Source organism: Strigops habroptila, chromosome 7 (genome assembly GCF_004027225.2).
Source record: "Strigops habroptila isolate Jane chromosome 7, bStrHab1.2.pri, whole genome shotgun sequence".
In the NCBI taxonomy this organism is placed as follows: Eukaryota; Metazoa; Chordata; class Aves; order Psittaciformes; family Psittacidae; genus Strigops; species Strigops habroptila.
In genome coordinates, this window is record NC_044283.2 from 24,482,189 (window position 1) to 24,493,787 (window position 11,599).

General features: G+C 43.4%; 1 protein-coding gene across 2 annotated transcripts in view; it reads right to left on the reverse strand.

Moving 5' to 3' along the window:
- PDS5A (PDS5 cohesin associated factor A) overlaps window positions 1–6,793 on the reverse strand; it is an 82,346-nt gene extending 75,553 nt beyond the window's left edge. The window contains exons 1-2 of one of the 2 annotated variants that reach the window (XM_030493346.1): window positions 6,532–6,793; window positions 5,544–5,714 (exon numbers count right to left, since the gene is read on the reverse strand). In XM_030493346.1, coding sequence (XP_030349206.1) covers window positions 5,544–5,714; window positions 6,532–6,558 — 198 coding nt within the window. In that variant the 5' untranslated portion in view covers window positions 6,559–6,793. The remainder of the gene's footprint in view (window positions 1–5,543; window positions 5,715–6,531) is intronic. The other variant, XM_030493347.1, reaches the window with a different exon arrangement.
- Window positions 6,794–11,599: the final 4,806 nt, after the last annotated feature.

Genomic DNA, 11,599 nt, shown 5'->3' on the forward strand with positions numbered 1-11,599 from the left:
ACTGCCCCTAATTACTGATGCACTTGTAACAAAAGAAAATTATCAGATACAAAAACAAAGGGTGTCATCATCAATCAATTTGAAATTCAGTAACATCTGGGGGAATTGGGTGAGCCTACACATGGTCTATTCCTCTAAGGATTGAGAAAACTGGGACATTTACAAAGCAAACAGCTAATATTCCATTGGAATTAAAAAAAAAAAAAAAAAAAAAAAAAAGAAAAAGAAAAAAAATAGGAAAGAAAACCAGAACAAGGTTTCTTCTTCTCTGACTAGTGGCCTGTCCTAGTTAATGAAAAACTTGATTGTTACAAGAGTCAAACTAATTAAAAAGATTTAACTATGAGCAAAATCAAATTAGAAATTTGGCTTTAGGCTTATGTGGCCAGCAACAGCTCAAGAACATTGCAAACTGCAGTCTGCAGTTAAATACAATTAATGTAAGTTTTCCAATTGTTAGAATAATTAACTGTGGATCATTTCTGTAACCTGGCTATATGACCTCCACAGAGCTACTTCTAATTCTTAAATATAAGCATGTAAGTACATGCAAGTCAGAGGTCTTAGCCACAAAAATACCCATGTCATCTAAGTCTTGACAGCAAATAGTATTTATTAACTAATACAATCCAACATACTTAATATGTTTACCTTTTCCCCCTCAAACGTACCAAATTCTAATGTATGGCAATAGAAAAGATTTTCTTCTCTCAGATGATACGATAACTTGTATTTTTCAGTTTCATTCAAAATAGCTACCTAGGCATAGCCAGCTCAGATCAAAGATCCATCTAACTACACAGTCTCAGAAAGTGGCCATTAATTTGTGCAGAAACATCAGGTGAGTGAAGAGCAACTTTTTTTTCTTCTCACATACCTGCGCCTACTCCAGAACATTTAAGCAGCAAACAAGCAACCTTTCCCAAATTTAACGTTATGTAACAGATGCCTAAAAATCACCTGCGCATAATATGATAAATTATTAGCATTAACTATTTTTAGTGATATGAGGATAATCTTTCAAAGATAAAGACACAACAGGCCCAACTGCAAAGAGGCCAACATCTAATAACTAGAGGAACATGCAGAAAGACAATGGGAAGAAGGAGAGGGAGTGTTTGTTTCACTCTGGCACAAATACATATCAGATAACTAGGAAATGCCATGGGACAAGATGAGGAAGACTTCAAGGCACACTACGAGTGCTAACTTTTCCAGGCAATCACAAGCTAGGCCTTGGGGTGGGGTGGCAGGGGGAGAACTGGAGGAGAGGGTGAAGGGGTGGGATGTGGTAGGATGGAAGTCAAAAGAAACTTGGACAGAGAATGCCAGAAAAGACTACTGGACTGATTGCAAACAAAAGGAAAAGCACTCCCCAAAACAACAACAACAAAAACAGAGTAATAACACCAGCTCTGGCAAAGAACTTCACCATCCTCAACAAATTCTAACCTATAAAACTCTTAATTTCACAAAAACATACTTTTTACAGTACCTTAAACCTTTGTCAAGAATCCCTGTGCTGAAACTAATTTATCACTCCTTTTCCTTTGGAAGGTTTCAGAAACTTCCTCCTTTTTTTGGGGGTGGGGGTAATTTTGTATCTTTAGTGTCTGACTAAATGTGCTTTTTACAGATTTTATGAATTTGTGTTGCTTACACTGGTATTTAAAGGTAAAAGCAAACACTCGACTACAAATGTTTCCTTTTTTTCTACAGACTCATCATATGCTTTACTAAACTATAGTTGTTGGTACAAAGCTGTATCTGAACTCATCATCATGCGTTATTTCTTTTACTTAAAAAAAAAATCTAGCAGGCAAGATAGTTTTGCAGAAACAATGCAAAAGTCCCCATCTCTATCTCAGAAGATAACATTTGTAAACTTTCACATTTGAATCAACAAGTTCCTTCAACACTCTAAGGCAGGGCTGCCATAGAAAGAAGCTGCTTCTTCCCCTATGCCAGCACAAGTATTTGTGAGCTCTCACGATAAATCAGGCAAGGAAATTATTCATGCTAAAATTAACACAGATTTGTTTTGTTTAGTTGGGGTTTTTTGCTTTGGGGTTGTTTGGTTTTGGGTTTTTTTTCCTTAAGTTTTAACCCAGATCTGCTCACCCATCCGTTTTGGCACCTAGCAAAACAAAATGCTTGTAGAGAGGGTACAGAACAGAGGTTGGGACAAGCAGCAGAGCGAGCCGCTTCTTTCAGTGGCAGTTCTGGCTTTGCCTACAAAGGCTGTTTAAGTCAGCCTCTGAGAAAGTCTCCAGGCATTTTGGATCAATGGGGCTATTTTTACTGTGTCTGACATTAAGTACACTACTATTAATCTTATTCATAGTAATTACAAGGTTTTATATAAATGACATCAAGATATTCTCTTGTGACCAGAGAAAGTTGTATCTGAGATTTAACAGTTTACTGACAGCAATATACAAGTCTGGAGTTTGACAAAGCGGTAAAACACAGTCAATTTTGAAACAAATCCAATAGTCAGAAAGAAGCATTGCAGCAAAGCAGATGCTGAGTTTCCAAAACTTCTTTCAACCTTCAACTATCTTTGGAAAGAAATATTACATTGCTAGTACAATTGTTCTCAACTTGCATTTAGTTGCTGGCCCACTTTTGGAACTAAAGGACTATTTGGGTACCTTGTAATAGTTTGGCTTTCTCCACCTCTGTCACTTGGTTGAATAAAAGTTACCACTTTCCCCACAAGCCTTACTAAATTGACAAGCATGTGACTTACAGCCCCAAAACCAATCACCATATAACCTGAACAGATGCAGTGTAAAGAGGAACACTGGCCTAAAAAAAAAATAAATACAAAAGTCATTCTGTAGTCAAAGTACAGCAAGCCTTAACTCTCCACTACATGCCAGCAGCCTAGCTTGGTTAAACATTATTTGATCTATGAAATGGACACTTGTCCCCAGCCACACCACAGTTAAAATCATTTCTTTGATAGCTGAAATTATACATCACATAACCATCTCACTCTAAAAAGGCACTGACCCATCAATGTAATCTAACACCAGAAAACACCTTTTTGACTTCATTAAGCACCTGAACTAGTGTTTCATTCATCATACATATGCAATCCAGAGGCTTTCTACATCACTCCAGAGGTCCGTGTTGATTTTAAAATCCTCAGTACTTTCAGGACTGTGCTAATGTTATCATACAGATATATCAAAACACTGTAAAAGAATCTGGCCTACATTTTATTACCCACAACCCCAAGCAGAAGGAGGGAAAGGATAGAAAAACATTCTTTTTAGAAGTCCTTGGCACAAAAGCTGCTGCTCAGGCACTTTGGGACAGGTGCCCAGAACGTCTCAAGTTCCAATAATAAGAAAAGCCTTCATTACGAGAAGAGATCTGGACACAGAAATACAGATGCAATATCAGAAAACTTGCTAATAAAGACACAAATTTGTAACCAGTTAAGTTGGCAATTACTTCAACAAGCTAAAAGAACAAAAATTTGCAGGAACTGTCCCAAAGCCTGGTGGCCAAAACACAAATTTACACACACATTTCTTCTAAGAGACACACAGAGCATCTTTAGATCACGCATGGCCAAGGCAGCAGCAAACCCCCTACAGTTTCAAGGACTGATTCATGCCTGAATTTATACATTCTGCTAAAGACAGCATTTATCATGAGATCATATTTAAGGTGTGGAAAGTTGTCTTATAAATAAAAAAAAAAAACCATCACTTTTTTAAGCATTTCCATCCCAAGCACTGCATCGTCATAATATTCTACATGCCAAACGAATGATTTTATAAATCAAGTTGATATAAAGCAGCATGGATTTCATAAATAAAGATTATATATGTGTATACAAAGACATGAAGGAAAAAAAAGACTTCTTGTTTAGTTCTAAAGTGAACAGAACTTCCAATTTTCTTGATGCTTCAGTAAAGCCAATAGCTGACAAAAAAATCCTCAAACTCAGGTTAAACAGTACCAATAAGAAAAGAAAAATCTTCCTGTGTTGTTTCAGTGATGGTAGGTCCACTAGCAAAGTGTTTGTTCCCATGTAGTCTACAGTCTTGAAGTCATCTGAATTCCTTAACATTAGTTCATTAAAAGACAGAAATAACAACCAAAAAAATCTGCTCTTAGCCTGAAAATTATGTCCAATACATACACATTAATTCAGCAAAACATATGCATGACTTTGAAACTCTATTATTCCTATTATCTAGGAACTGCACAGCTCACCATTGCAAGTTCTCTAACCGGCACAAAATAAACTACCCATTTCAATAAGCACCTCAAAACTGCGCTCCTCTCTTTTTGACACAGACTTTCATACAAGGTCTCTGTCCAAACAATCAAAACTGTAGGATCTTCTCCTGTAACTGGCAATGTTCCACTGGAGTTTTAAAAATACTAGGCTGGACTTGTCCATTCAAAATTTGCATAACTGTAATTGGACAACAAGGCTCGTTTTCAAAGAAACAACTGACGTGTGTCTTGCTGCTTTGAAAGCTAAGCACAAAGCCTACATTCTCTTCACATTTATAGGCAAGAGATTTTTCTATGTACTAACTGACCAGCCAAGACCATGATTTCTGTTTTTTAATCTTTGTGGGGTCACTGCTGTGATGGGAAACAGATCATCAGGTAAGAGAGTATTTCCAATCTCTAAAACAATTATGACTATCTCTCCATCCTGGGCATAGGACCAAGTCCCAGGTTACAACTTTCTGATCCAAACACCACAGTGTTAACAAGCAAGTTGTGCCAATATTTGATCAATGCTCAACTTTATTTTCGGCACAGAGTTAAGAAATAATACTACTGTATCACGTTTCCAGTGAAAAAAGGTATTAAAAAAGTAAAAAAACAGAGATAAGCCTCATTCTCCCAGGACACTATCAAGCAAGCAGAGAAGATGCTTTTGTAACAGTTGCTTTGGCTTATGAAAATTTTGCAACTTTGCCAAGTACCAGTTGTACTGAATAGGAAAGAAACATTAAGTATTATACAAAATTACAAAATCTGAGGTAGAATTTACCTAGGAAACAACTTCAAAATTCCATCTACCAACTCCAGAAATTAATCTTTGCTGTTTGCGACCAGTGCTATCTTTTCAGTAAAGAATACCTTTAACTAGATCTACTTGTTTCCCCTGCTCAAGTATGCTTGCTCAAAGTGCTGGAACCCACAAAAAGCTTCTTCTAGCTTACCAACAAAAGTTTTCAGGAACATATCCTGCATTATTACTCATGATTCCACTTCAGACCTCTCCCGAAAACTGGATATATTTCACACACAAAATAGCAGTTTAATGTATCGACCCTGGCTTTGCAACTACTTGCAAGACTACAGTCACGAATCACAAAAATGACTCTTCCTCTTTTAAGGAAAAGTAAAGAGGTGGTATTTCCACAAAGGTCTGCAGGCAAGAAGGAGATATTTCAACTGTGCCAAGGACGCTCTGGCCGTTCTCCTTCCCAGTGATGAAATGTTTACCTTAACAAGCAAAAGTTTCAGGGAAAGGGGTGGTGGTCAGCACTGCTCACCTTTAACCGTTTAACCACCTCATCGTTGGTGATTTTGTCCGTAATCTCCTTCACTCCAGGAGGATAGTAGATGATTTTACCATCGGCAGCAGGTTTTGGTTGGGTAGCAGGGAAGTCCATCCTGGTGCTGCTGGTTATAAACTTTCCTTCTCCACAGTCCTCTACCGGCCTCTATCGGTCAGAAAACAAAAGTTCAACAGAATGGAAACGACTTTCTAACCCTCTTTTTCCATTTCTCACCCTCAATTCGCAGAAGGCCCCGGTTATCACCCCGCCGGCTGCGCCCCCCTCCGCCACCCCCCCCGCCCCGGGCGGTGCCGCAGCGAGGCCCGGCCCGCCGCTGCCGCCGCTCCCCACAACTCCGGCCCCTCCATTCCCCTCCGGCGCCTCCTTTCATTGCGGGGCTGCTCCAGCCCAACACTGTTAGTTCGGAGCCGACGGGTTTACAATGAAATTTCGGGCTCGATCGAAGGATGCCCGGGGTCCGAGGGCCCGTTACGGCCCGAGGAGAGGGACGGGGCTGCACTTCCCGGCCCCGGGGGGGGGCTCCGGACCCGGCACACCGGCCCCAGAGCCGGGAGACGAGGCCTAAACAGTTAGGCCTCAAAACTATCAGGAGGCAGAGAAACCAACAGGAGAGGGGGAGGGAGGGAGGGAGGGAGGGAGGCGGCGGCGAGCACAAACAAAACAGCCCCGCCGGTCCCCCCGCCCGGCGCCGAGACCCCCAGCCGCCCCCCCCCGCGGCGCCGGGAGCCCCCCCAGGGAGGGGGCCAGGCCACTCTCCACTTTCCATTTGTTCCCGCAACTTCATGTCCCCTCAGCCCCTCGCCCCGCCGCCCCTCCTCGCCCCGCCACCCCGCGCCCGGCCGGGCCCACAAAGAGCCCCCCCCCCCCCCCCCCGACTCCGCGCACACACCCCCGCCAGCGGCGGGCGGCGCGGAGCGGGGGAGCGGCCACGGAGGGAAGCGGGACCCGGAGCCGCCTTTACCTCATGCAGCTCCGGAAGGTGCAGCATTGAGTAGCCTCCGTGCCGGGTGGTCCTCGCCGGTCCGCCGCCACCCCCGCCGGCCGCTGCCCTGGCTGCTCCGCCGCCTCCCTGCTCCGCGGTGCGGCGGCGGCTCCTGCTCGGGGAGGGGTGGGGGTTGGGGGAGGCTGCTCGGTGGCGGCAGCGGCGGCTGGGGAGAGGGGGAGGCTCCGGCGGAGCGTGCGCCGCGGGGACACAGTGCCGCTCTCCGTCCGGCCGGGGAAGAACAGCCCGGGAGGAGGCTCCGCGCCGCCCCCCTGCCCGCCTGCCCGCCCGCCCTCGGGCCTGGGGCCGGGCCCGCAGCGCCGCCCAGCCAGGACCCCCCAGCCCCGGGGTAGGGGCGAGGCCGGCCAGTAAGTCTCGCTGCCCGCCGAGCCCCGCGCAGGGCGGCGGCGGGCAGTACCGGGTGCGGCCGCCGCAGCGCTGCCTCCCGCTTGGCGCCAAAACCCCCGGAGCGGCCGGGACGGGTGGGCCGCGGCCCGAGCGAGGCCCGGGCCCCGACCCCGCGAGGCTCCCCTCCGGGGCGGTGGGGGGCAAGGGCCGGCTCCGAGGGTGATGCCTGGGCGGCGAGGGCCCGGCCGCCGGGATCGCCGGGGAGGGCGCCGGCGGGTGCCCGACTGCAGGGCGGCAGCGCACAGTGCGGGAGGGGAAGAGGCATGTTTGTGCTTCCTCAGGGAGCCGGGCTGCTCATGGCCGCGCGGTCTCGTCTGGCCGGTCCTCGGGCATCGGGGGCCGGTGGCGAGGCCTGGTCGGCGTGATAGAAAATGGGGGGGGAGCGGTGTGAGCGGTGGCACGGAGAGTGCTGTGGCAGGTAGGAGCAAATAGCCCTTCTTCAGGCAGCTGGGGGGAAGAGCAGCATCCACGCATTGACGCCCAAATCTTTCTTTCTTTGTTGGCAGATGAGTTTCTCGAACATTAATTTAGTTATAAATCTTCAGGAGAGACCTGAATATGCATTCCAGAGCAGCCCTTGCCAGCCACCTCAGGAAATCCTTCCTTTCAAAATGTCTCTGTAATTTAATATTCTTTAATATTTCCAAGAGATGGGGTATGTCTGGAAAGTCAGTGGCAAAGTGGGATATATCTGTCTGGTTTCAGTCTGTATGATGTGCACTGCATGTCTGAAGCATAGGTGGCTATAAAGTGTTTGCCAGATGCCCCCCCAGCTCAGAAAAGGTGCATGACAACTGAAAGATGACTTTTAAGACTAATTTAGGGTCTTCAGCTGACTACTCTTGGTTACTTGAGCTAAAAGTATCATTTTCCTCAGTTTGGAAAATCTCTAAAAAGTTTTTGGTAAAGCACATTAAAAGTGTGAGGCTGGGGCTAACCTGTGTGGAGAGGTGGCTCCTCAGAGGCCTTGCTGGGCACAGCAGAGGGGCTGACATGGCCTGCCAGTCATGCAGGAAAGATGCAGGAGGGCGAGAGGATAGGAAAGGGCTGGGTAAGTAAGATTATGGTGAAGTATGCCGAATTCCAGATTTACAAGGTGTGGGAGGAAAATGTGCAAAGACCGAGGAGCTCCCAGGTGCTTCTGGTGCAATAGCATGTGGGTAGGAAATTGCTTTTCTATACCTGTGTTCCTTGTTTTGTCCTAGGGAGTTAAAGCCTTGAATGTCCATAGCCTTTATGAAACTGGCTCAGAAGAATTATTTGTAGTGAAAATAACTGGGAATTGGAAGGAACACTGAGGTGATCTCAGACACTGATTTTGACATCTAGAAGGGTGCCACCACACAAGGCATTTAAATGTAGCTGTAAGTCCAGGTTTAAATAAAAGGATTCTCTCCAGGCTTAAAGATCGATGGATTGGGGCATTGGCAATGGACAAGTGACCGTAAGAGTGGGATACATGATTCACTTTTAACAGGGTTGTACTGATTTAATAAACAAATAAAGCCAACACCAAGTGTTTCATCTTTTTCCTAATCCAAATTTCAGTGGCCATTTAGATTTGCCTTAGAGCTGAAGTACTCAGACTAGCTATCAACTCTTATTCATTGTCAGTAAAATAATATGTACTGTCAGAACTATTATACTTTTAAGAATTTTTTTTTAATTTTTTTTTTTCATTCTTACACTTGTTAAATTAGGTGCTTTGCATCCTAAATCAATGTGGTGCGGATTCCTTATTTTAATACACTTGTGTTAATCAGAAACAGATCCTGGAAGATTATAACTAAAAAAAGTATGTATAAAAAACCTATATGAGCTGTCTTTGGTTTAAATAGAAAAGGAGAGAATGTAAGTTAGTAAAAATAATGCAATAAATACATTTGAAGTGACCTTTGCTGAAGTTTTTTTCCTGACCGAAGCAAAAAGCTAGGAAGATGTTAGGCAGGCTTCTCTTTGGGCAGAATTGAAGTAGTATGGGTGTTACAGTCCAGAAATTTCACTTAAGACTCAGAACTTCCTGGGTTTCAATGTTTATTTGGGGGTCCTTTCCAACACAAACTATTCTGTGATCTTATGATTTTCAAGTATTCTTTTATTGTTATTAAAAAGCAGTGGTTTGTGTATATCATTAATGTGATCTACAATGTGTAGTTACAAGATTTTCATGAACCGACGCCATCTTTACCTAGAAATTTTTATACAGCAGGTCATGAAGTAGGAGTAAGAATGAGAAGGTAGAGGGTTACGTTCCCACAGCTTGCTTGTAGTCTAAGTGAAGGACAAACAGCGCAGAGCCTGTAGTATGCATGCACTTGCAGTCACTTTTATTTTCCACTGAACAGTAAGATAAACTCTGGCATTCTAAGGCATATGTACACTAAAACTAACCTGTAAAGATTTCACTTGAAAAGTCAAATTTAGCTCATTTAATTACAGTTTTATTTCATCTCAAGGAAGTTGTTTGTGAATCCCTACACTGAAGTACTCTTGGTTGTGGACCAAGAACTCTCTGTCTTCTTGCAGACTTCAGATAAATAGTGAAGCTAGCAATTACTGTGGATTATTTGAATAATTTTAATTCTCAGGGGTTTATATCTGTAGTATCACACAGAAAAAGTCCTGAAATACATCAGTAGAGAGTTGAGTAGCTAGGAGAGGTTCACACTAGATTTCTGCTGTCATACGTAATGACTAGTCAGAAGTATGAAAACCTGGATCACCCCTCAGCATCAATGTTGGAGTCCTTAGCCATTAGATATAGGTGCAGTTTCTACTGGTGGACTGTTCCATTGCTGGTATAATTCACTGACTGTAGGTTCTGGTATGAACACAACCTTGCTGACATAGCCTAGGTCCATGGTGGGAGTATTTTGCCAGCATAGTATTGTAAAACTATCAGAGCACTCTGAGGATTGGCTTTAATTTAAAAGCTGATAGTCAGATACATGGTGTTTTGTATGATCTTGGACAAATCATGATCAGCAAAGTGGTTGAGAGAGGAGTAGGTGCAAATTCTGTAATCGTGGGATGATTAGGCAATGGTCCATCTTTTCTCAGAAGAGAAGCAGCAAGATTTGTACTCCTGCACCGTTTGAAGTTCTAAAGGGCTAAAACAAAGCGTGTGGTTCTGACACCACACCCCATTAAGGGAGGTATGAATGAACACTTCACTGCCAATTAGCTTGAATATATGCATGGCATTTTCAGAATGTGCAAACATAAAAGCTTCAGATAATCTGACCTATGGAACTCTTAATCTGAATAGTCCTGAAAACTGCTCGCAGATATGATTACAGCTGCTAGTGTCTGGTTTGTTGCCTTTGCTTGTTTGACCTTCACCCTTCTAATTTCAGCAAGCAGCTGAGATCTGACTTGGACTCTGCTTCCAGGTTCACATGATCCCTTGCGTTTTAATGGATGGCTCCGTCTAGTAATAAGACCCAATCCTTCAGTCTTTACCCAGATTTTATTGAGTCCCTATGTGTACAAATTTCTGTTGGAATTTCCTTACTTTTACTCCCATTATTTGTATTGGAATGTACTTACTCCAATCTGTTTGTTGTTTGTTTATTAACATATTTTAGACTACCATTGCAAGTGTAATTTATAAGCAGACTGAAATACAAGGTGCTGAACACTTGCGGGCCAGTCTTGTGGGGTGATTCTTTCTCTCTGTTATGGTCAGGAGATGTTAAAGGAAAGTAGCAAGAAAAGAAGAATGTGGTGGTTTTACTGGTAGGGGAAATAATGCAGCACAAGGTTTTCAGAACAAAACAGCTTTCAGGTGAAACAGAAGAGAGTATGGACTGATTACTTTAAGCACAGAAAATCCTTTAATTCATATTGATTAAATTAAGCTATGCGCACATGTTTCCAGGAACAGCTTAACGGTTGTCCTCAGGTCTTTGTTAGAACAGTAAGTATGGATAGTAGTAATGACCAAGAACTAAATAGTCATATTAAGAACAGCGTGTCATGAATTGCAGAGTAAGTCATATCTGTCAGTCCACTGGGCAGACAAGTAAGAAATCCTATCTGGTAGGTTAAGAAAGCACTTGTCTTCCTAATAATAACTGTGCTCTTGAAAGCTCCTGCTTTGCAGAACCAGGCTGTAGAGTGTGGTCCTTCACTATTAGATTTTTTAAGTCACAGTCAAATAGCTCAAGAGGGGGAGGAAAAAAGCTTAATTACTTGTTTTCAAGTCTAGCATTTAGCCAGTTTTTTATATCTAGCAGGTTGCTTTCTGGCAGGCTGCTTCCTAATCATGAAGGCTTTGGGGGGTTTTTTCTCCCTTAAGAAAGCCTATTTACTTTTTCAGTGTTACACATTTTTTTCCTGCAATACACTCGTTTCTCTGAACTCAGTAAAAATCAAACCCTGGGAAATAATTTTTCGCCCTCAGTTTTGCATAGAAGCTTTTTCTCTCTCCCGTTTTTTTTTTTTTTTTTTTTTTTTTTACTTTGGTATTAGTCCTCGTTTCTGGTTGTCTTTTCTCTTTGCCCGTCTGTTGATTCTCTCCCACATGCAGTTGCACGCAGCTCCTCCAGTTAAAATTATAGCCTTTAAGTTTGCTGCACTGGATCTTCAGAGATATTCCTGAGGTTTCTAACTAAACTCTGCAGTGTAACATATCTTT